At 40.0% G+C, this 26,296-nt stretch overlaps 1 protein-coding gene and 1 long non-coding RNA gene across 2 annotated transcripts in view; one reads left to right on the top strand and one right to left on the bottom strand.

Annotated features, from left to right (window-relative positions):
- plxnb2b (plexin b2b) overlaps positions 1-26,296 on the top strand; it is a 113,541-nt gene that overhangs the window by 60,221 nt on the left and 27,024 nt on the right. Inside the window, 12 exon segments of the mRNA XM_061821560.1 lie at positions 85-260; positions 3,113-3,261; positions 4,403-4,514; positions 6,377-6,513; positions 11,426-11,608; positions 12,709-12,802; positions 15,789-15,986; positions 18,802-18,981; positions 20,712-20,848; positions 22,597-22,697; positions 23,726-23,955; positions 26,111-26,292. Coding sequence (XP_061677544.1) covers positions 85-260; positions 3,113-3,261; positions 4,403-4,514; positions 6,377-6,513; positions 11,426-11,608; positions 12,709-12,802; positions 15,789-15,986; positions 18,802-18,981; positions 20,712-20,848; positions 22,597-22,697; positions 23,726-23,955; positions 26,111-26,292 — 1,879 coding nt within the window.
- On the bottom strand, positions 17,876-19,522 carry LOC133501698 (uncharacterized). The gene is made up of 3 exons (XR_009795241.1): positions 19,417-19,522; positions 19,101-19,152; positions 17,876-18,975 (listed from the first exon to the last, which is right to left on the bottom strand). It is a non-coding gene; the product is annotated as an uncharacterized LOC133501698 (long non-coding RNA).

A 26,296-nucleotide genomic window follows, 5' to 3' on the forward strand; every position in this document is an offset into this window, starting at 1 on the left:
ACCCGTGTCACATCACACATCGTGTGTGCTCAAGTGTAGGCTCCGGTGCTGACGTAAAGAAGTAAAAACGCATTTCTGCCGCAGTCACCCTGTACAACTGCTCGGTGGGCCGCGAGGACTGCAGCCTGTGTAAGAACGCCGACCTCAAGTACAGATGCGTTTGGTGCGCCAGGCACGGCGCCTGCGTGTACGAGCAGCTGTGCGCGCACGACGGCGAGGACCCCCACGACGCAGAGTGTCCCGCCCCCCAGATCACTGACGTGAGTCCGTCGTCGCTTTGTCTGTTTGCGCGTGATTAGAAGAAAGGAGACGTCGGCTTGACGATTGGATTTTTGATTGCGACAGTTGATTTATTAAATATTGTCCTTGTGTGAAAGGAGAAGTCTGTTTCTCCTTGAGGACTTGGCGTGTGCAGTGGATTAATGCGTTCGAAAAAAGTCTCATTGGCAGACAAGTTTCACGTTTTTTTGTTTTTTGTTTTAATCCTGGAAACAGTTGTAATTTGGAGAAAAAAAATGTAACTTCATGATCATAAAGTCAAAATGTGAGGAGAATGAAGCCATAATATTAGATGTAGAAATGAGGTTGTAATTTGATGAATATAAAGTAAAATTTTATGAGGACAAAAAAGATGTCTTTAAATTGTATTAGAATAGACTTGAACTAGAGAAAAATGAAGACTAAGTGGAAATTTTGTATGATTAGTGGTGAGAAGGAGCTGACTTTGAAGACTGGATTTTCGATTGCAGTACTTTAGTATTAAATATTAACTTTGTATGAAAGAGGTTTCTTTCTCCCCAAAGCTCGCATGTGCACGGGATCAATTTTTTTTGCTTTGAAAATTTTTTCATGAGGGGGAAAAAAGTCACGGAAAGTCTAATTTTACTAACAATTTTCTTTCTTTTAATAATAATTAATAATGAGATCATAGTTCACACAGAAAATCCCTAATATCATTGGAAAAAGTCATTTTTACAACAAAAGGTTGTAAATTTCTAATAACAAAATGCATAATTTAAAGAGATTAGAGAATTTAAGTGAAATATTATAAAATGAGTACAAAAAGTTGTAATTATAACTGAATTATTTTTTTCAGAATGAATTTGCAAAAGGCTGAGGATAAAAATCCATTCAACAGTAGATTCTTTTTTTTTGTTTTTTTTTTTTCATATTTTAAAGAATAAAGTCCAAATATTAAGAGTAAATGTAATTTTGTAAGAATAATGTCAGTTAGGAGAATAAGCCATAATATTACAAGAAAAAAGTTGTAATTGTACAAGAATACTTTTTTATAATAAAAAAAAAATACATTGAGAAAAGTTATAAAAATACAGTGATCCATCAATTTATCACGTATCACCCCACATTAGTTGAAGTCTCTGATATGGCAGCCAAGTATTGTTTTGCTTGTTTTACATATTTCTAAGATGTATGAATCTCCCGTCCCTCATTTATTAATCTGTCCCACATTGTCATTTATCTCTACCATACACTTAAACACTTTTTGTAATTAACAACATATAACAAGGTACTCTCCATTTTGAATGTACTGCAATGAGAGCGTATTACAGTATGTAAAGTTTGAATGAAGAGGCAAAAGCCGTAATATCCTAAGCATAAATGTGGGTGTGTAAAAAGGTGTTGACTTTGAGGATCGCCTAATCGATTGCAACAGTTAATTAAATGTCTTGCGTGAAAGGAAAAGTTTGTTTCTCCTCGAGGACGTCGCAGGCGCACTCGAATGAAAGTCTTATTATCGTTAAGCGAGAAAACGCTGGAAAATTGGAAAATTGCGCGAGAACTTAACATGGAAATTGTTGTATTCATTCAGTAGTGAAAACATCTCCATGTTTTAATATCTGCTGGCTCACCGAAGGCCAAACAAACAGATGAGCTCCGTTTACTTTTTCATGCATTTTTAATGTGTAAGGAAAAAAAAAAACATCTCTCAATGACTTCATGTTTTTCAAGTGTTATGTTCAATTCCAAAACATATTTGCTGCACAGTCTCATGGGAGCCAATTTTTAAAACAAAAATAAAACAAAAGCTGACTTTGCGACGTATGAGGCACAAAATACTTTGCTGGAATTCAAGTTTGTAATATTCGAAGAAAGATGATTTAAGATGAAAAGGAAGCATTTTTAAAATACTTTTACAGGAAAAACATCACAAAATGAAAATAAAATGGTAACATTAAGAAAAGAAAGTCCACATTTCATGGGACTAAGTATTATACAACTTATAGTATTATACAAGGAAAGTCATATAAAGTGTAAAGTTTCATTCTTCAATGAAGTCCAGTTATTCAGTAAATAGTCATAACTTTGATAAGTTTATGGATGATTAAAATGTATGCATTTTAAGAGAAAAGAGTAAATGTGGAAGTTACAATTGTAGGAGAATCACCATATTTGAAATTTTAACCTAATTTTACAAGTTTTTTTAGACGCATTAATATTACATGAAAATTTCACCAAACACTGTATTTGGAGGATATGGGCTACATTTTAGGGTTTTAAAGTTGGATTTTGACTGGAAAAAGTTGTAAGAGAATGGCGTTTTTGGAGACTCAAGGGGATATACCGTAATTCCCGACCTACACAGCGCACCTGGTTACAAGCCTCACCGAGTACATTTGTAAAGGAAATACCATTTGGTACATACACACTCCGCAGCTGTGTAAAAGACGCAAGTGCCCACATTGAAACACGAAATATTTACAAAGAAAGACAGTACATAGAAAGAGTTTAATACTAGCGCGGTGCTAACACGAGCGCTAACGCTAACAGGCCCGGTTAAAATAAAACTTACTGGTAAATGTCACTGTAACCCAGGAGCAACACGCCAGCATAGCGCTAACGCAAGCACAGTGCTAACAGGACCGGTAAAAGTCCCTTGCTCGGCACATGTATTCCACCAGTCTCATTCTTACCTATTCTGCTCAAGTGCCCCCCTCGTTAGAAAAAAATGCACAAATTAGCCGCATCACCGCATAAACCGCAGTGTTGAAAGCGTGTGCAAACAGTCGTGGCTTGTCGGCCGGAAATTACGGTATTCATTTGTGATCTGTGGTTAACTCCTTGTCACATTCTTCCTGTCCTCCACATGCAGATCATCCCTCGCTACGGCCCCCTGGAGGGCGGCATCGCCATCACCATCCGCGGCTCCAACCTGGGAATCCGCAAGGAGGACATTGAACACATCACGGTGGTCGGAGAGCCCTGCCTTCACCAGCAGGACAAGTACTCGGTCTCCACCAGGTAAATTCATCTCACCCACTCGGCAGCCTCATGATGATTTTTTTTTTTTCTTTTGCTGAGAGGGGTTAAGGTCCTGGCTTTGTAATTACAATAGTCAGTTAAATGCGGCGGAAAAAAATGATGGTTGCAGTGAGGCGCAACAAGAGTGTGGTATAATGCTAATTCACTGAATCAAACGACCAACCGGAGTCCACTTCTAAACACGCGGGGCCCATCAATCATTGAAATGTGACCGCTGATGACGCTGAGCCGTCAGCCCGCCTGCAAACGTGCAGATATGCTTTTGCGCCGCTCCTGGCGGTACAGGCCAGTGATTGATGGCCACGCGTTCGTCGTGTTGGTCTCTTGGAAGCTGCTGCAGATGCGCTGTTGCGTGTGTCTGAGAGGTGCGAGAAACCCGAAAATGCTTTGCAGTCACAAGGGTGTTGGACCGTCACACAAATGGGCCGTCAAAATAAAAAAACCGTGGCATTATGGGAAAAAAATGTAGAATTTTTTTTTTCCAGATTAAATCTACCTATTGGGGGGGAATTTTTTTTATGAGTTCGAAAATAAAATTGAATAAATTTACATTAAATTGAGAGAAAAAATAATAATCAAAAAATATATGGGAAAAAAATTACATTTTTTTTCCAGATTAAATGTGCCTATTGGGGAAAAAACAAATTTTATGAATTCTAAAATAAAAATCGAATAAATTTACATTAAATCGAGAGAACAAATAATAATCCAAAAATATATGGGAAAAAATTTGATTTTTTCCTCCAGATTAAATGTACCTATTGGGGAGAAAAAAACTAATTTTATGAGTTCTACAATAAAATAGAATAAAGTTACATTAAATCGAGAAAAAAAAATAAGCAAAAAATATATGGGCCAATTGGGGGAAAAAAAATAATTTTATGAGTTCTAAAATAAAGTAGAATACATTTACATTAAATCGAGAGAAAAAAATCATAAAACAATATAGGCATAATTTTATAAATTTAAGTATAAATATTAGAAGAATGAAGTCATAATTTAAAAAAAAAAAAAGCTTCACTACTCTTATATATTTTTTTGTCATGTGCTTTACCAGAATGAGTATGTGTCCTAGGGCTTATGTTTTTTTGTTGTTGTTGTTTTTTTCCCTTCTTCCCAGTGTGGTGTGCATGATCGGCCCCTTGTCCCCTGGGAAGAACGAATCGGGCAAGGTGGACGTGGAGGTGAAGGGTGGAAAGAAAGGAACCTCCTCCATTTTCTTCACCTACAGGGTAAACACCGTAAATCTCCGGTGTGCCTCATCTCGCTCGGGAAGAATTAGGGACGCTCCAAAGCTTGCAGTTGATTGCTGTTACTTTTTACTTCCGGTCTAAAAAAAAACCTAGAATAGGATAGCTTCTCGCTAATGGAAAGTGTGGCTGTGAAGGCCAGTTGAAAGCAACTAAAGCTCACAATTTTAGTCACTCACATTTGACGACCGCGACCTCGCCCACGTGCCTTTCGCGCTCGCAAATCGGCACAGTCGAGCACGAAAAATCACGCGCGTAAAATTTGTTACGAGTAGAAAAAATAGATATTGAAAGACGTCACTTATTTTGTGTAGTCTTGACATTAATTTACGTGTTTGTTTCATAAACGTTGTTAACTAAACAAGCCTGTTCCTTCACAATCAGTATTCACCCGGAAACAGGAAATGCAAGTTAACCGTACTGAGCATGACTGGAAGTGAAAACCTTTCCCCTCTACATACTTTTAGAAGATATAGATCATCTCCTGCTATCTTTCATCAATGGAGTGACAATACATACCACCGTAAATTACGCTAGATTTTAATACATTACGATTGGCGACAGGAATGTTTGTTCCAATGTATTGCTGCCTTGTTGCCACTAACGCTGATTATGTTGAACTAAACTTTCAGCATTTTCAAAACATTGCTGTTCTAGACCGTTCGTGTTTATTCCTTGACAGGCCAGTGCATTTAACATTTCTTCAGATTAACCCATTCATGGGTAGAGTGGCAATTTTTTGCCTTATTGAGATAAAAGTCTCCTAACAGGCCACAATCAAGGAAATAACACTTCTTTTTCGTTTATGGGTAAGTTATATGATAACTTTTCTAATTTATAATCTCGTCCCAAAAATCTAACTGCTAACTTTGACCCATGAGTTGTCCTCCCCTGATACCAAATTATGGCTTCAGATTAGTAAGTAAGTTAGTAAGTTTCTTTCGGCTTGTCCCTTTCGGGGTCGCCACAGCGTGTTGATGAATAATTTTAAATACTGTTTTATATAATGTTCTACTAATATCAGTTGAAATTGGAAATGATCATTTCTGAGTTTAAAATTTGTGTTTTGTATTGTAGTTATGTATTTGTTTATAATATTTTTAATTTACAGTTATGTTATATTAATCCATTAAGTTATTTTAAGGTCTTTAGATTCCATCCCTAATCACACCCGCAACTTTATCTGCGAGCATGACTGACCACAACCGTACAATTTTCAAATATGAGTGACTCCAATTTTCCAGCAATAAAGGTGAACTACGATGGCCAAAAGCTGTAGTTCCCCGTGAAAATGTATTGTTGCTAAATACAGTCATTGATGTAAGACGGGTTCATGATCCTGTACATGGTGGTTTGCGCTGTGTTTATACTGAACGATTTGGTCTGTTTGAGGTTTCGTTTACCACCTTCTGGCAATCACATGCAATTGCAAACGCCGTTTGTGAGCACACCAATCACTTATTAGCAGATTTCCATTATTCGCTGCATATCCGGCATGAATAGTGAGACTCTGCTGACTCCGAACAGGCGGCGCTGCTTTTGAACTCGTCTTTCATATCTCCAGCGGCGCTAAAGCTTCCCCCACGGGGGGGTCCTCCCCCCTTAAGTGTTTGCTCAGCAAATTGAGGCAGATGTGCGATCTATGTGTGGGAAACGCTTCTGATGAGCGCAAACAGCAGGACGGGAGATGAAAAAGCGCCGGTCTTGTTCACATGCACGAACGAGTGTTTGCCTCGGGGGCTGCGAGTCATGCGCGCTCGCGACCATGTGACTGAGTTTCGAAAGCGCGTATTCATGTTTCATCCGGCGACTCTCACGCCCAACGTGTTCCCTCACGTCACCAGGACCCCATCCCCGAGACGGTGACGCCCATTCACGGGCCGAAAGCCGGAGGCACCCTCATTACGATCGGAGGACGTTTCCTGGAGACGGGGAGTAAGGATGACATCCAGGTTACCGTCGGAGATGTGCCCTGCGCTGTGTAAGGATTTTCACTTAATCAATATTCTCCATTAGGGGCGTCCAAACGTTTTCCTCCGGGCGCCATGCAGAGAAAAATCAAAGGATGCTTGTGCCACTTTGACATTCTTCAAAATGAAGTTAACACAGCATAAAAAGGCCGACTAATCTTCCATTTTCCAAATGCGAGCGGCCAAATAATAAATATAAACAAATAATATACATCGGTATTTGTACTGTACATATTTATATTCACATTCACCCCAATTTGATCTCAAGTGGTCCGGACCAGGAGATACGTGGCCTTATAAGCTACAAATAAGTGAGTGCACACAATTATGACTAGATTTATTGATTATCTTGTTGAGAATCTTGTTTCAAAACATATGAGCAATCGGAAATGTCATAAGCAAACATTTGAGCAATTTGAAGAATATTATGAATGTGTTCCGGATCACAGTTGATCCATAAACTGTATGAAGAGTTTGTTTTCAAAATGAGACATATCCGTTTTTTTCATTTTGAGAAAAGGGCTTGGTATTGAAGTGAAAACAATAAACTCAAACTTAACTATTGGGGGATGGAAAGCGATCCTAAAAAGTTACTAAACACCATACTACAAAAAAATATTAGCTTTAATATTCACCGAGTTTTTTTGATGACAAATTTCATTTTTTCACCAAAATGAGACATATCCAAACATTCTATTCTTGGCAAAGTGAGACCTATCCAAATTTCGACTTAAACCTTCAGGAGCAGCTGTATTTTTTTTTTAAAAAATCAGTTGCTTTTGATAGGCAATCATGAAAACTATTTGCCTTTCAACATTTCAAGCATTTTAAAATAATATTTAAGACCATGACCACCACATTTAGAGAGTTAGGTATCAGAAATAAGGGTCAGTCACCAGTCACAATTTTCACAATTAGCTCACTAATGTCAGATGTTGAAAAAGGAGATGAAAAAATGGGAATTTCTTTTAAAAAGGTGTTTTTCAGTTATTTAGAAACTGTTTGTTTGTTCAGTATGAGGTCTTGGAAAGGCTGAGTTTACATCATTGTAATTTTGTGTATCTGTATGTGATTCTGCAATCCGACATCTGCAGGCATTGTGTCACTCAGTTGATTAATTTTGTTTATAAGTTGATGTGAGATCATTAAGAAAGTAAACTGCTTCAAACCAGTCTACCAAGGTTGCGAGGGATACCAGCAGAAAAAAAATAGGTAGTCGATCTCATACACACATCTCCAAAATGAAATCGGTTTCAAACTCACAAATTCACTGTTTGAAATCTGACTCATTGAGTCTGCTTTCTTTTGATTTTATTTATAGCTGTCGCTGTCGGGGGAAAGAACACTGCAGAATAGGATATAAGTCTGTAGTAATAATATCAGTATTCATAATGCTCATAGACAGAAATTGAGTCTACTCCAAGGGTATTGATTTCCTTTTAATGTCAACTTTTCTTAAGTCATAGCCGACAACTGTCCTTATAAAAAATGGCAAAAAAAAAAGATTGCATAGAATTATAAAAATTTATTCATTCATTAATGATCGTTGGTGAAATATTTTGAACAACAAAATTACTATTCAAGCATTACACAATCATAGACAAAACAGTATGTTTATTACATTCAGATACAATGGTACTTGGATGAGAACTGAAGTATTAAATTGCAATAATTTCATAAAGAATTAAAATTAAATGGGAAAAGCACCCTCACAATGGGACAGCCTGCAAGTAAACCAGCACAATCACTGATTCATTTATTCGATATTTTTAAACATTGATAAACAAAATACAAGACTTAGTTCAGCTTGAAAGCAAGAAACACTGTAAAGATAAAATCGACAAAAATGCATGCCAAGGATCCAAATAAAAAAAACATGGTAAAATGTATCACATGGCAAAACAATGAAAAGGTTTGCTACTGACTGTACTGGATATTTTTCGGTGTAAACAAAAACAATCTACAAAGATCAAAAGTTTTTATTTTCTTTCAATTCATAAGTAGAAAAGAAACATTACTGATTCACACATCAGTAGATTCTATTAAAAATAGAATTCATGTAAAAGAAAATCCAAATGTGATAAAAAAGGAAACAATAGGTCAACTTCACAAAGAGAAAAAATAGGGTCTACTATCATAGCAAGCGCTTCTTCTTTTCTGACCCCGTTTCCGCTGGGTTTCTTTTCCTTCCCAGCTTCATTCTCTCCGGTGTCTCGTACATAAAATCAAACTCGGCATTAGCATCTCTCTCAAACGTGGGCCCAGCCATTTTGGATGATGATGTGGAAGATACCGGAACTTCCCTCTAGACGAATTCTGATTGGATGCTGCTTGCTTCAGCAGCGCACGCTGATTGAACGAAATTATGTCGCATTTTGCTCTAAATAAGATCTCGATATGTCGCATTTTGAAATAAAACGCGATCTTCCTTGGCTGATATGGAACGATATGTCGCACTTTCAACAAAAATCAGAGTACCCCGATAACTACCATTCGGCGCTGGATAATTTTGGCGCGAGTTACGTAAATCTGAAAAAAAAATGCCTATGTCGCGTTTTGAAAACAAACTCTTCGTATGTACATTTGATAAAACAACGTTCTTTATAAATCCATGTTAATTTACGCTTGGACATCTTGAAAGGCTCAATTGACTCATCACACCGTCCGAACTCAAATGAGAACTTTTCAGAATGAAAGTGCAGTTCTCCCCCTGCATTATAAATGTATGCTGGCAGATTGATGAGAGAGACAAAAAAAAAAGACAGAATAAATGTCAACTAAGTATATTAAGGACATTCATACCCACAGTAAGTGCAAAATCGGAACAGGAAGTAGGTACTTATTTAGTAGTTACTCAGTAGTTACTATGAAAAGCTGAATACAAAAACAGTTGGTATGAGGTTAGCATTAGTCTGCACTGCCCCGGGATTGTCTGGCGACCAGTTCAGGGTGCACCCCGCCTCTCGCCCAAAGATAGCTGCGATAAGCTCCATCACGACCCTAGTGAGGATAAGCCGAACAGAAGATGAAATAATTATTTTGCACAAACAATTAGCAACCCTTCTCCACTTATTAATAAGTTGTCAAATTAGCATGTAGTCAACACCTCACTAATGAAGTGACTTTCAGCTTTTCCCTGTGGGTGTCATGGCCGTAGCGAGTCACTTGCACGATTTGCTTGGTCACTAAAATTTGCGCAGATGGTGGCTCTGTCCCACACGCATTAATGTTTGAAACCTTGTTGAAAATATTTGTCCTACAGTATGTATATACAATACGAATTTGGATGTGTATACATGTCTAAATATATGTATATACCAGTATAGATTAAACACTCCAAGCACTATTATTTTAAAAAGCTAATACATTCCAGCTTTCTTTTAAGGGTGATAAATAAGAGTTTGTGATGGTTGTAAAATTGACACAAAAAAGCAAATGAGGGTTAACATCTATTTAAACAGCAAAATGTCCAACTGAACAATAATACTGTAATAACACAACCAAACCTATTATCTAGTGCTAACATATGCTGTAATTCCCAGCCTACAGAGCGCACCCGGTTACAAGCCTCACCAAGTACATTTGTAAAGGAAATACCATTTGATATATACATGCGCCGCGGCTGTGTAAAAGCTGCAAGTACCCACATTGAAACCCGAGATAGTTACAAAGAAAGACGGTACAAAGAGTTTAACGCTAGCGTCGCACAAGCGCTGGGCTAACGCAAGCACTAACGCTAGTGCCGCGCTAAAACCAGCACTAACACTAGCGCCGCGCTAATGCTAACAGGGTCAGTTAAAATAAAACTTACTGGTAAATATCACTAAGACACACCAGTAACACAGCAGCAACATGCTAGCACAGCGCTAATGCTAGTGCAGCACTAACAGGGCCAGTAAAAGTCACTTCCTCGGCACATACATTAGACCGGTCTCATTCATACCTTTTTCACTTGAGTGCCCCTTTGAGGCCGTTAGAAAAAATGCACAAATTAGCCGCACCACCACATAAGCCGCAGGGTTGAAACCGTGTGAAAAAAGTTGCGGCCAGAAATTACGGTAATGTGAAACGCCATAGAAGGACTAATAGAAATTAATATTAATATCACTGAAATTGTAAACCTTAAAAAGATGCTGCTTTAACACATTTAGGAGCAACACACAAAAATAATTATGTAATTTAATAGAAATGTGTCGTATTTTATAGGAGGGTGAAAAGATGAACTGGGAGAACAGTTTCTGAATATTAAGCTAATGTCAAACTGGTTTGAGTGTATAAATTTTTATGTAAAAAGTCCCACCTTTTTTTACAACATTAAAATATTCCAAGATTATAGAGTTGCAATTTTTAAAAATGAGACGTAATTATGTCAGAAGTTTATAAAAAGAAAGAAATGGAAATCACGTCATGAAAAAGAAATCATATTAAAGGCAAAAGTCATAATTTGATAAGAACACTGCTTATATAGTTCAAGAATTATTTTATTACTATTTTTTTTACAGGAGTGATGTTAATATAAGATAGAATAAGAAGTTGTAATGTTGTCCCCAAAAAAGTTATCTGGTCAAAACGGAATAGAGTTTATGCAGTTCAGTTGTCCACCTCTTCAACGCAATGAATGCCGCTCTGAAGTGAGCATGATTATCTTTAAGGCGGCGTATGATACTGAATTTCATCTTAACTTTTTTTTTTTCCCTCTTAATCGACCTTACCTTTGGTGTCACATTCGACTCCCTAGCATCGTAACAATTCCGGTCTGCTGTGACATTTTAGGCGGAGGTAACGGCCAAAAATAACGAGCCGGGGAAGATTTAACAAGCTGTCAGGGCGTTTCCACGTGGGCCGTGCGCCGACCTGCCGTCGCCTCTTGCAAGCGGTCGCCACTAAGTTCCAACCCCACCCCCACCCTTATGCTGTCGGCAGGGAGTACTTTGGAGAAATCATCACCTGCAGAACGGGCGAGTACGGGGCCGATAAGGTGCCTTCTGACCCGCTGGCCGTCACAGTGAAGTACGGGAGGATTGCCGTCACACAAATCCCCAGTGCCTACCAGTTCTTGGAAAACCCCACCGTGCTCGACCACCAGCCCAAAGCTAGCTTTGTCTGGTCAGTGCTACACACCACGCTAAGTTCATCACACATACTTTGTGTACTTGCTAGTTTGTAACTACTGATTGACTTGTTAACTAACTAACTCAAACTACTTTACTCAGTCACCAACTCGGAAATTCACTCACTCTGTGAGGACTGGGAGTAGTACTTTGGTTACGTTGACGTACAGTGAAGAAAATAAGTATTTGAACACCCTGCTATATTGCAAGTTCTCCCACGTAGAAATCATGGAGGGCTCTGAAATTTTCATTGTAGGGGCATAACCACTGTGAGAGAGATCATCTAAAAAGAAAAATCCAGAAATAACAACGTATGATTTTTTTTAATGATTTATTTGTGTGATACAGCTGCAAATAAGTATTTGAACACCTGAGAAAACCAATGTTAATATTTGTTACAGTCGCCTTTGTTTGCAATTACAGAGGTCAAACGTTTCCTGTAGTTGTTCACCAGGTTTGCACACACTACAGGAGGGATTTTGGCCCACTCCTCCACATAGATCTTCTCCAGAAACACTGAGAAACACGGAGTTTCGGCTCGCTCCAAAGATTTTCTATTGGGTTTAGGTGTGGAGACTGGCTAGGCCACGCCAGAACCTTGATATGCTTCTTACGGAGCCACTCCTTGGTTTTCCTGGCTGTGTGCTTCGGGTCATTGTCACGTTGAAAGACCCAGCCACGACACATCTTCAATAATCTGACTGAGGGAAAGAGGTTGTTCCCCAAAATCTCACAATACATGGCCGCGGTTATCCTCTCCTTAATACAGTGCAGTCGTCCTGTCCCATGTGCAGAAACGCACCCCCAAAGCATGATGCTACCACCCCCATGCTTCTCAGTAGGGATGGTGTTCTTGGGATGGAACTCATCATTCGTCTTCCTCCAAACACACCTTCCTAACTCTGTGAGAGAGTGAATGAATGAAGTCCCTTAGCCAAATCTTAGTCTTAGCCAAGACTGTTTTTTCCCGGCAGAAAATGAATTTATCCAGCCTTGTTTGTTGATTTTTTTTTTTTTTTTTTTTTTTTTCCCCCATCACTTCAATGTAATTTGGAAGCTTGCCCACGCGTGTCTGTCGATACGTTTGTGTTCCAGCGGCGGGAGGAACATCGTGGTGACTGGCTCGGGTTTCGACATCATCCAGAGAGCCGTCATGATGGTCCGAGGAGACAACTCCACATCATTTGAGGTGCTGGCGCGTGTGTGCGTGTGCGCACCTTCCATTTCTTTTTCAATTGCCTATAATTATCTGCTCCATCCTCCCCATTGTCTCTATCTGTTCTCCGGCAATCATTTCTTTCCTCACTTCATTTCATCTTGTGAATGCATTTTTTTTTAATCTGTTCCTGCCTGTCCATCCATCTCGCCAGCCCACGAGGTGACAAGCAGTGATTCAGTCGAACCTCGTCAAGCTCTTCTTTCGCAAACGTAGCACGCCGATGCAACCCCCCCCACCCCCCCCCCCCACCACCACCACCCCTACGCGCCAGCCTCCAGAGATCCCGGGAGATTACTAAAGCCAGTATTACCTCATTTTACTTCCCAGTCCATAAATCCTAAAAAACTGTTAGATTGCAGATAGCAGAAAAATAAAATGCGGCCCTCCAATTTAAGAAAGCAGGATTGACTCCACCGGGGTGAACTTAAAAGCTGCTCGGCTGTCCGCCGGTGTTAGCGGCCAGTGCTAAGCAGCAGAAAAATGTTGATCATTTCCTTTACAGGGCTCGATTTAATGCCGGTATTAAGGTTTGCGGGAGATTATGTGGCTGTGTCGCTCTTTATCGCTCAGCGCTCGTGGCCAACTCTTATGTTGCCGAGGCCGGCTTGAGAAGAGTGGCTGAGATGCGTGTTATCGCAAAGGCCTCGGCTGGTCACCTTCTTAAGCTTGTTGTGCTTTAAGTCATTGAACTCTACCTAAATATTTACACTCAATATTTTTGCTGGTATAAACATGCACAGTGCATTGTTGCTCAGCCACTTGAAGTGATAAGTATTTTTTTTCTTTGTCATCCGAATAAATCCCAATTTTGAGAGCTTTCCCGTACTAAATAAAACAGCCCCTTAAGCCAGTTTCCCTTTGGAGCATGAAATTTGATAATATCTATCATGAGTAGACTCACAAAAATAAGCAACAAGAGGCAAAAAGTCATGCCAAAGTACACTTCATTTTTTTTTTATACATATAAAGATATATATTAGTTATTACTTTTAGCTCTTAATGGTACTACATTGTGGTTCAATAATTTATGTACACTCTTTTATTTTCTCATATATATCTCAGTATTAATGTTCAAATTGAACGAGTGGTGGGCTGAGGTCTGGACAGCCTGCAGGCTGTTCAAGGTATCGCTTGGTACGGCAGGGACGTTTGACAAAATCTAATGACTAGCATTGTGATATAAAAGTCTCTTTTCATTATTTGTGTTTGTGTGTGATAAGTGTCCCTTATTGCCCACTGCAAACTACAATTACAGTAATCAGCGTGTTGTATACAATAAATCAATAAGTCTCTGAAAGTCTCAGTCAAACCTGATCAATGTTATAGGCCAGGGGTGCTCAGACTTTTGTACCCCAAGATCTACTTTGCTGGCAGCCAGCCTCTCGCGAACTACCGACGACAGAGGGTAGGGTGATGGGGGGGGTTAATGTTATGTTGCCTCCTATATTTAAAATACAGTATTAGATTCATGTCCACTATATTGTCTTTGCTTTCATCCTGGATCAGGCAGTGCCAAGGTGGAATTTTCAAATTATACACCATCTCATCCTGCACTTTTTACTTTGGCTTCTGACCAGACCTTTCGCACTTGGAAAAGAGAAAATCTCGTCCAGTTTAACCACTTTTTCTTGGATTATTCACATACGACACGACAGTCATTGCATCGTAAAACAACAGAATTTCTTTCTCCATTAATATTGAAAGTAAACATAAGCACCATCTCTAGCTCGTCTTTGCTCTGCGTTGCCCAGACTGTGTTGCTAACTAAAGCAGCGGTGGTGGACGCTGTAATTATAAACACATTGATGGGCTGCATAAGTACTGTAAAATTTGTAATTATGAGTGTATCTTTTTAATAGCGGGTATGGGGGGCTGCAAGGTAGCCTAGGAAAAGAGTGTGGCGGAGCAGCGGTCGTTGTTAGAGAAAGTTCCGTGTGCTGCCTTAAAGAAACCAGTGGCTTGTTCTTTTCATTTTTTACAGTGCGTATGTAAGTTGTGCCATTGGATGTAACAACCAGTCATCCCTCACTCATTGAATCACATTGCAAAATGCCACAAACTGAAAGGCTGTATGTTATACTTACAATTTGCCTTGTATTTTTTTTTTTGGCGCGCAACACAGAATATCTGCTAAGAGACTGCATCAGCGGTGCACAATTTTCTTTTTTTTTAATTTTATGACACACCGTCCCATGATCGACTAAGACTGCCTCGCGATCGACCTGTTCTAGGCCGATTTGTTTGTTTTATAGGCTCTCCCTAGACTGTGTACCTAATGATTTGGTCCAGGGTAGTTTACAATGGATGGATAGAAGATGTCAGTGTTCCGGAAGGGCGCATTGCACCCTCTCCGTAACAGATGGCGATGGAGGCGGTGACGGTGGTGGTGTGAAAGTTTGCTGCCATTGTGACTGACTAGTTGAACTCGCTATGTTGCTGCAGGAAGCACATTGTCGGGTGCCATCACACAGTGACAAAAAAAATATCACCGTTTTTCTGTGGAACATGTCTACTTGTTTATTGCCATTCTTCGCTACTCAGAAAACGATCAAAGCCGCCGATAGTGGATGTGCAACGTGTTCCGATATTCTGCATTGTAAATCCTTTGGCGTGGGGTCAGGTCTGAGTTTATCCGATCTAAGAACTCACCTTTCAGTGGAGCTATTGGTCATCTCTAGTACACCAAACATGATAAGAGCACTTAAGAATATGCGAGAACAGAGAGTGGATCAAAATTGCCACAGAACATACTCTGTTTATGGAAAATGAACAGTATGTATTAAGTATCAATTGTGACGTTCAGTCAGTGTTTATGTGCATACCTCACTTCAAACACAAAGTATAAATGGAAGCCCGTCTGTTTAATGATACCTAATATACCGCCTCATATCCTTTTTATGCCTTTTATGTCATCCTAACCGATGTTATTGTCCACTTAATGCTGCTCGGGTGCCAGGTCGCCCACGAGAAGAACGACACCGTCATCCACTTTCGCTCGCCTCCGGTCAACGACTCGCTGAGTCAGCAAGCCAGGACGTACATCCAGCTGGACAACTGGGAGAAGGAGCTCAGGAACTTCGACTACCACCCGGACCCCGTCTTCTACGAGCTGCCCAAGAGGGTCTTCACCGAATCCAGCATCATCATCGTTACCGTGAGTTATTGCGTCCTGTTAGCGCAAAAAGCCGTTCAGAAGGTGTGAGTCGGACGGGATTATTGTTGAAGTGCTGACAATATGACAGCACTTTGGTTTTGCTGAGACACTGTTTTGATGTGACTGTAGAGTAAAATGGAAAGCAAAGGAGAAAAAAAAAGACATTTTCTCCTCCCCCGTAGCAGTTCCGATTACATAACAGCCGCATGTTTATCATTCTCACTCGGCAGTTTGATTGTTTGTGAGGTCCAATGAAGCGTTTGCCGCAATTAGAAATGTGATGTAGTCGTTTCCCGCCTCGTGATTCAATGGAGTTGAAGGATCCATTCAAGTGGGTGACAAGTGAGTTTTAGAGCAGGAATTTGATAGGTTTTATTTCGGTGACATCCCGTGTCGTTTGTTTTGCTCATTTAAATACAAGAGCCCTGAAAGCAAAGAGATTACAATTAAACACAATTGAAATCAAGTCAAAAAATAACATTGTGCATTCAAATATGATAATTTAAGGGGAGATTAGAGGCAAATACAGAATTACATGTAAATAATTCTTTGTGTTTTTTCCTTGTTGTATATATCCACTTAGATCAGCTTTTCAGAAGCATGCACACACAAACCACAAGAATTTTATCCAAATATTGTCCCTCTATCCATTTTCAAGAGTGCTTGTCTTCATTTGGGTCATGGGGCAGCTGCCTATGCCATCTAACTTTGGGCGAGATTATCTGCGGTCAATCACGGGGCACGGACAAACACACATTGACGCTCGTGAGCAATTTAGTCCAAGTATATGGAATGTCTAATTTCTAACGCAAATTATCTAGACAAAACTATACGGCCAACTGTACCATAAAATGCATAACCTTTTCGATGTTTTTACCAAAAAATATGCGTGTTTTTTAATTCAATTCCACAAACTTTGACCTAGTTTCCTGTGTCTTAAAAACCTGAGTGGCTGACCTCTGACGTCACTACAGGTAAACACATCATACTGCAGATAATTTCTCATAGAAGCACAGATAGATCCATCGTGCTGTACAATGAACGGGTGGTCATGTACCTATTTACTCAATACACGGCATTTGCATAATTTCAAAACAAGACGGAAAACTTTGTTTATACGTTCAGGATATCGAAACCTTTATGACGAACTAAACCAAACAAGAACTTCACAAATGCTTACCAGTCTTTGTTTCCAACACGAGGCATATCCTGCTCCCTGCGTTCTCGGCACTTTCTTCACGGCCATCTATTTCGTCTGCATTTGAACATGTATGCTGTCTAACTGGCTCAAATTGATAACCTTTAACGCCTTTATAAAGCTCGTATTCTTCACCGTCTTCGTGGGACCCTTCAGAATAATGTTCATCGCTCGAAATATAGGAAAATTCATTGTCGGTCTTACGATGTATTCCAATGCTTGCTATTGTTGTCACCGGTTCTAACGTCATGTTCCTACTCGGCCGTTCCCACTTCCTTTCCGTCTTTTTCCAGGGAACCCAGCAATGTGCGATCATTTTTGCCGATAACGGAAAATGAAAAATGTTTCCTTCACAACAGATTTCAGATTCGAAATCTACGTAAAAAGTGTATAATATTAGGTGCATTGAGGAACTTCCATTCACTTTAACACACCGGCAGCATTTTTTAATTTTTGAAGTCCCACAAAGCAGTCTGTTCTGCGACAATATAAGTATCAAATTTGCCAAAAGAAAGCATCAACTCATACGTCATGCACCATTGTACTCATGCATCACACTGTTCATTCGCCAGAAAAAGTTTGTTTCCACCTTGTTTTCTAATCAGTAGTTTTGGTTTCACCTAAAAATTGATTTTCGACCAAAATGCTGAGAAAATGAGCTTTTAGTGTAAAGAAACGTGTCAATCAGAACTGTAACTTTGACGGTAAGTTTTTATTGCTTTTGTAAAACTGCTAACTGTAAATCAAAATAAACAAGACTTAGAAAGGGCATAGCCTAACCCGATATTATAATGATCTGAATAAGTCTGCCTACGAATATGTTCTTGACTCATTATTGCGGCAGTAGCAGCTTCTTGACTGGCGCTATCTCGGTGTCAGGGTGTGTGGGTGGGGGTCATAATGTCTCTTTATAAGCCTTTCTTTGTGTTAACATACATAATGCAAATTAGTCATCTGTTCTTCATCCTCCAGAATCCATTAGTGTACGCTAAGGCCTCTCTATATGCACACACGGTTGTGTATGAAGCCTAAAAGAGAACTTTCTGATCCAATGTGGCGAGGCCATTAGACTAATGTAAGACATTTGCAAGAAATGTCCTTGTACTTAATAAGCTCAACCATCTAATTCAATCTGCCACTCACCTGCGAGGAAATACAGTTAAAGGGGTGCTTTGAAACTTTGCAGAAAATATGCCAGTAATCCTCTTGCATATGACCCATTTGGGTTTAACCCTTCCAAGCATAGCGCTCACATCTTTTCTTTCTACAACTATTACATCATCAGATCGATTAATCCTCCTCATCTACAGGTGTTGCCAGATGTATTTCACGTTTTCTATATATCAACCCCCCCTGCGAAAAAAAAAAAACATTTTTTGTCATTGTCTTCAGTTCTGCCCAATATTCAAACTACAGTGGTAAGGAAGTCTAAAATCGTCCTTTTTATCATCCACATTAAAAGGGTTTGTGTTGTATAAGAATACTTGAGCTTTTCCAGCAGTAAGTACTTGCGACATGCACAAAGATGTTGTCCAACCTTGTAAAAGGTTGGAAGGTTGTCATCCACAAAAGGTTCCGTTACCAGTTAATTGTTCCCCTCCTTCCACTGTCCTGCAGGGTCGAGGTTTCTCCAAAGCCATGACAGCCAAGGAGGCGCAAGCCTTTGTGGGCGACGTTCCCTGCCTGGTCAACACGCTCCAGGACGACAAGCTGTTCCTCGATCCGCCCTCCACGCAGCCCCGCTCTCGCTCCCGGAGACATCGCCGCGACACTCGGCCTGAGCTGCTGGACCTAATGGTCAGAAACGCATCATTCCAGTCGGTTTTACATTATGCTATAACGTTACAGTGAAGCCTCTAATGTCAGACACAGTCTGCTCAGAAACAGTGGTGTTTTTTTGTGTGTGTGTGTCATACCACATTAATTGAAAGGTCAATGTGCTGCTCTTTCTCTGCCCACCTTGGCCACCTGGCACAGGATAAGACAGATGCCGATAGAGATCACAACTCCTCTCAGCTAATCAGTACACCGCTAATATTAGTCGTTTTTGTTACGTGTGAATTTAGACTAACATCCCCTTTGTTCAAACCAGCAAAATGCGACAAGGCAGTTGTATTGCGCTTCTGACAATTTAATCTCACACACATCAACACAACACAAACACGGTAAAATAGCTAACACAAAATAGGCATGCAAGAATAGAGCAGTTGAGCCACAACGGCGAATAGTCACCAAGGTTGAACGAATGTTCCCAAACAAGCAAATGTTCGTCCGATGAAGTTGCGGTGAAGTTGTTAGAAGAAGGCCCGTTGTCCGTCGTTCTCGTCCTTATATAGGTAATCCTTGAAACATTTCAGACTTCAGTGTCACAAAGGACACAAAGAGTTCACGTCAAATGGAGCATTAAAGGAAACCGTGTCACATTATAAGGACTTAAAAGTATGAAAAGAAACTGTCTTAAAGAACCCCGTTATAACAGTTTAAAAGCATAATAGGAAAATAAACAGAACAGAGAATAAAAATACACACACACATAACATTCTTCACAGAGAATAAAGAATATATGTTTGTGAGTACAGTGTTTATGTTCAGTCAGTGCTGAAAAGGTTATTGCATTGCAACAAATGGTATTTAACATTAGCATTAAGCTAGCAGATCGAGAGGCTCAACTGATTTTAAATACAATTTTGTTTAGTTAAACAGTCAGCTTCGACTCGGAGTTACATTAAGCTTGGAACCTTTTTGAAAAAGTTTTGTTCAATATTACCGTTTAATTCACTAGCATACATTGCTCTTATCTGCACTCACAGGTTAAAGACGAAAAAAAAAACCGCAAAAGTCACTTTTATCTCAAGGCACCAGTGCAGTCTTTTCTTGGGTCGAACTATCACCATCATAAAGCCTTTATGAACTTGGCGGCAAAGGTTTCGAAAGTTTCTTCAGTGATTCGCAAGTGTGAAAAGAATTTTATACCTTACATATATCCTATTCTTTATACACTCCTTACAAGAAAAAAAAAACTTAAAAAGAGAAAGCGAAGCGTATTTATACAGTTAATCATTGTGATGTGCTGTGTGAGTTAGTTTTATCTGACGTTCCACTGAATACAAATGTTATAAATGTGTTGCATTATAATTTCCTTTATTTCATAGCCTCGCTCCATTGATGACGAGAGGCGCTGTCAGCTCACCACTCAGTGAGCTATTGTTTCATTTTCGGCGCGCGCCACGGCTAGACTGCAGACAGCGCAGGATGTGTCACATAGAAAATTCGCCTTATTTAGGTGTCAGACAAAATGGAGTCATGGATTTGTTCCTTTAATACTGAGCCACCAACTCCCTGCACTTTAAAACACTCGAAGGCCCAGCGGCTGTATGGCAAAAAAAATAAATAAAATGCGCCGTAATTATGTAGATTCTCCCCTCCTTCGCCGCTTTTAGCATTAACCCCGGTTGTACCTGTATAAATGTCTAAAAAGCGCTTGATGATAAGATTCCACCCTCTCTTTTTATGTGGTCTATCCACAGATCAAGTTTGGCAAAGGCGAGTGGGTGGTGGGCTCGGTGCAGTATGAGAGCAAGAACGATTTGTCGCTTTACATCATCATCCCCGCCGTCATCGTACCCATGCTGCTCATCATTGCCATCTCCGTCTACTGCTACAGGTAAGTCGCGCTGTCTTGTCCAAGTGACGAACGCGGCAGCATACTGCGGATACACTCAACGGACACCTCCACAGTATAACAGTTTGAAGCACAGTGAAGAAAATAAGTATTTGAACACCCTGCTGATTTGGTCTGAAGACTGGCAGCCCACGCCAGAACCTTGATATGTTTCTTACGGAGCCACTCCTTGGTTTTCCTGGCTGTGTGCTTCGGGGTCATTGTCATGTTAAAAGACCCAGCCGCGACCCATCTTCAATGCTCTGACTGAGGGAAAGAGATTGTTCCCCACAATCTCCCAATACATGGCCGCGGTCATCCTATCCTTAATACAGTGCAGTCGTCCTGTCCCATGTGCAGAAAAACACTCCCTAAGCATGATGCTGCCACCACGATGTTCATAGTAGGGCTGGTGTTCTTGGGATGGAACTCATTCGTCTTCCTCCAAACACGGTTCGTGGAATTATGAGCAAAAATTGGGTTAGAGTTAGGGCAAACTTAAGACGGGCCTTGACATGTGCTGGTTTAAGCAGGGGAACCTTGTGTGCCATGCATGATTTCAAACCATGATGTCTTAGTTTATTACCAACAGTCATCTTGGAAACGGTGGTCCCAGCTCTTTTCAGGTCGTTGACCAAGTCCTGTCGTGTCAGCTGTATCACACAAATAAATAGTGAAAAAAATCATACATTGTGATTTCTGGATTTTTCTTTTTCGATAATCTCTCTCACAGTGGACATGCACCTACCATGACAATTTCAGATCCCTCCATGATTTCTAAGAGGGAAAACTTGCAATATAGCAGGGTGTTCAAATACTTATTTTCTTCACTGTAAATGTATACATTTTTTGCACCATTTTGAAGGGCTCTGCTAACTTATAGCATCAGGATGTTTTGAATAAAAGAGTGACTAATTTTCACTGTAGAACATTTTGGCCAAATTAATGGGGGGGGGATAAGTGTAGTATTAAACCAATATCTCTTACTACAATGTTTTTTCATTTCCTGTTAAGATATTCACGAATCAAATAATTCAATTCATTATTAGTGTCGTGCATTATCAGTGTTATGCATTATAATGTAATTATAAATACAGTAACTGCATGACTCAAAATAGTCACTCAACTATTTTATATGTTGCTCATATACAATTTGTCATGATGTATAAATACAGTAAACCTTTGTGATGGGAAAATCATGTACAGTAAATTTACATCAGTTACTGGTACATATGGTATATTTATATAATACAGTATACACTATAAATCTGTCGTATAGATTGTTAGTACAGAATTGAAACAGATTGCCTATCCAGTTACATACCTTATGATGATAACATATTATTGGTATAATGTCAGCCGCGTGTTATTTATTGCTTTTCCAATTATAATATCTTATGCTTGTATTATTTTCCAGCTCTGTCTGCGTTATTATACGCTCTCCAGTTGCTCGTTTCTTTGTGTCGTAATCATGTTTTCGGTTAAATGACACACGGGCAAAGCGAGTAAATCATAATAATACTAACTGCGACTAAAAAGACTCATTTTACAAAACTAAAAAATTCGGTCAGAGCGGCGTAGTTAACAAAGGCAAATATTTGGATACTGCAGCGCTTTGTGCAACAACTGGATTTAGGAAATGCGCTTTTTAACAGGAGGTAAAATCCCTCGCCATCTGAAGTGTTTGTCTGAATCGTGTTGGAGCAACGCTGAACCCTGCGTGTGTGTGTATTGCACGCGTGTGTGTGCAGGAAGAAGAGTCAACAGGCCGAGAGGGAGTACGAGAAAGTGAAACACCAGCTGGAGAACCTGGAGGAGAGCGTGCGAGACCGTTGCAAGAAAGAGTTCACAGGTACCAACACCACCCGGAGTGATGTTTGTACAGTACTGGTGGGACTCACGCAGTTATTCATGGTACAACAATGATGCAATGCTTTTCCATCAATCCTAACAGCATAACAGAACAGTAACATTGTCGAATAATGTCTTGGGGGACTACAAAGATTCAAAACTTAAGTGTACTGTAAGATATATCGATACGACAAGTTATTTTCACTCTCTTTTTCCTACTTTACCCCCCACCCCGGTCTTAAAGACGTACACTCATAATTACAAGTGTCACAGTACTTACGCAGCCCATCAATGTGTTTTATAATGACAGCATCCACCGCCGCTGCTTTAGTTAGCAACACAGTCTGGGCAACGTAGCGCAAAGACGAAGTGGGCATGCTGCTTATGTTTACTTTCGATATTAATGGAGAAAGTTAAAAAAAGAAATGCTGTTGTTTTAAGAAGCAAATACCGTCGGAGTATGTGAATAATCAAAGAAAAAGTAGTTAAACTGGACGATATTTTATCTTTTCCGAGTGGGAAAAGTCTGGTCTGAAGCCAAAGTGGAAAGTGCAGGATGAGATGGTGTGTCATTTTAAAATTCCACCTCGGCACAGCCTGATCCAGGATGAAAGAACAGACAATACAGTGCACAAAAAGCTAATTCTGCATTTTAAATAGAGGAGGGAACATAACATTAACCTTGAAACGGTTTGGAAGGATCGTGACCCTCCACCCCACACACACACACACACACACACACACACACACACACACCCCTACAATCTGTCGGTAGCTCGCGAGAGGCTGGCTGCTTGAAAAGTAGATCTTGGGGTAAAAAAAAGTCTGGGCACCCGTGTTATATAGTATTTACTTATCTTCTACTTATTGTTTTCTCTTGTATTTCCCTGTTTGCATAATTGGCTCAATAGTTTTATTTTGTTGATTGATTATTGTAACTTTCAAAATAAAATGAATAATATACATCTGCAGTGCATTTATCCGAATAGAAAGAACAGCCAGTGATCTGTTTTTTTTTCCTCGTGGCAGACCTGATGATCGAAATGGAGGACCACACTAACGACTTGAGCGAGGGTCGGATCCCCTTCCTGGACTACAAGACCTACACGGACCGCGTCTTCTTCCTGCCTTCCAAGGACGGTGCCAACGACGTGATGATCACAGGCAAACTGGACATCCCCGAGGCCCGGCGGGCCACCGTGACGCAGGCGCTCAACCAGTTCTCCAACCTCCTCAACTCGAAGACCTTCCTCATCAATGTAAGCGCACGTCACAAATTTACTTGTGCCTTAACCAAGCATTTGCCCCCCTATTTGGGGCCACTGCTCTAAATGAAGCGCTTTTCACATGCACTAGTAGCCACATTTTACATGTAAAAAGTCACAGATAATCGGGCTCATTTAATTGCGGCAGGCAAAAATCGCAATCACGATTGGGGAAAAAAAAAAATTGATTTCATTCTGCAGCGCTAATCTCTGTGTATTGCGTGTATGAGATGGCGATACTTGAAGTCGATCAAAACTATATTAAACAGCAAAACCGTGTCCAAGGTGCATAATGTCAGTAAGGCAGCAACCTTCTCTGTGCAAATAATACAAGATCCTACATGAGCTCAACAAATTTCAAGCCTCAGCTGTTGCCATTTGCCGGAGATATCTGGGCCTGGACATGTTAGATGGGATTTTCCATTTTAAGTTGAGAGTGCTGCCAAATACACAGTGTGGATCAAATCCAAAATGAAATGTTGTGTAACACTCCAGAGATTATAGGTTCTGGAAAGAGATGATTTGAAAACGTTTGCCCTTTGTAAATGTTTATTTCAATGTTACAAACAACACCTGAACTGAGATCGTCTGATTTTGACATTTTATTTTAGGTTTTGGGCTGATACCAAATTGCATTCCCTGCCTATTCTATTTAGCTAATGTTAGCAAGCTAAGATGGAACATGTTACAGACTTGTCATCTGATTAGTCTGCTACTCAATAACTATGACGTGTCGATGATTTTGTTGTTATATAATGTTAAGATGCTAACGTTAAGATGCTAATGTCTATCTTGCCTTGTGGGGGATGTTAGCAGTGAGGTTTTCTTCAGGAAAAACTACTAGGCGGTAAACTGATTTGTTTTGCATCCATGGATATTCATAATGAATGGTAAAAAAACAGCTCATGTAAGTAATACTTCCGTCTTGTGATTTACATAAAGCTCTTTATCTCGCCTAGTTAAACCTAGACATCTGTGCCTGTTCACACTCCTACATCTCAGCGAGGAATCCTTTATTGGCTCCTATTTTTAATTCGGCCTGTCTTACCCTGGCGCCCACTGTGAGATACTGACGTGTCCAATATTAGACGGCTGAAGACACGATGGAGCAGCAGATTGCGAGGCTTCTAATAATCCAACCGTGCTGGCACTGAGGCAGCCTTGGACGGGTTAACTGCAAATCTCTGGGAGCTTCCCGTGCCTCTCATTTGTATTTTAGCTACGCCGGTTGCAGAGCACAACTGCTTACCTCCTTCATTAGCGTTGGTTTGCCGTTGGTCATTATTCAAACATTTACAGAGTTACCACCAAGTAAAAATCAACCACTAATGTGATATAAAATGTCAAAACATATCCTAAAACATAAGTGACAAGTCGAAGGCTAGCTGGCTAATGTGAGAATCTTACGGAGCAGGAATCATTTACTCACTGCTCCGTATTGGAAAACAGACATAAATTTACAACAGCAGTTAAAGAAGACGCAAATTAAACTTCTTTGCTTATAAAATGTTGCTCAATAATGGCTGAACAAATGCAGTAGAAGAAAAACCTCTACAAATCAGTAACACCTAAAATTTTTGGCGGCCAGCTAGCTAATGTAGCTATTTGCATATTTGCTCAGTGCTTTTTGTCACACAATACAGACAGATGGACTCAAAAGTATTAACACTAATGACAAAATATTTTTTAAAAAAAGTTTTTTGTTCACAAACGTTCAGTATCTGTTGAGCTAATACAATGGAACAAAAGGAAAGTTGAAACCTCCTGAACTAAAACAGCATTAACGGTAACTTAGCCAAGCAGCGGCTCGCTAGCGAGCATGTAGTTAGGGAATGATGCTACTGCGGTCTTCTTTTTTTTTTTTAATTTATATATTTTTATTTGTTTTTTTTTAATTTAAGTTTACTTACTTACTACTTACTGGACTAGTCACAAAAGAGCCTAATCAAAGTCTTTTGTTCACAAATAGTTGGTTGATATCTACTTAAACAAGGTAATAAAAACGGAATTATTTCCTAAACGCCGAAGCTTAATTTCACACGGATATTGCTCTATACTTTTCTTGACGTTGACCAGAAATTTCCACCCTTATGGACACAGTCGCAGTCTTTTTCTTCGCCTATTCCATTTTGCCTATTGTCGTTTGCAGTTCATCCGCACCCTGGAGCGCAGTCACGACTTCAACGCCCGGGCCAAAGTGTATTTCGCCTCGCTGCTGACGGTGGCCCTGCACGGCAAGCTGGAGTACTACACGGACATCATGCGGACGCTCCTGCTGGAGCTCATGGAGGAATATGTGCACAGCAAAAACCCCAAACTCATGCTACGCCGGTAA

This window comes from Syngnathoides biaculeatus, chromosome 6 (genome assembly GCF_019802595.1).
Source record: "Syngnathoides biaculeatus isolate LvHL_M chromosome 6, ASM1980259v1, whole genome shotgun sequence".
NCBI lineage: Eukaryota > Metazoa > Chordata > Actinopteri > Syngnathiformes > Syngnathidae > Syngnathoides > Syngnathoides biaculeatus.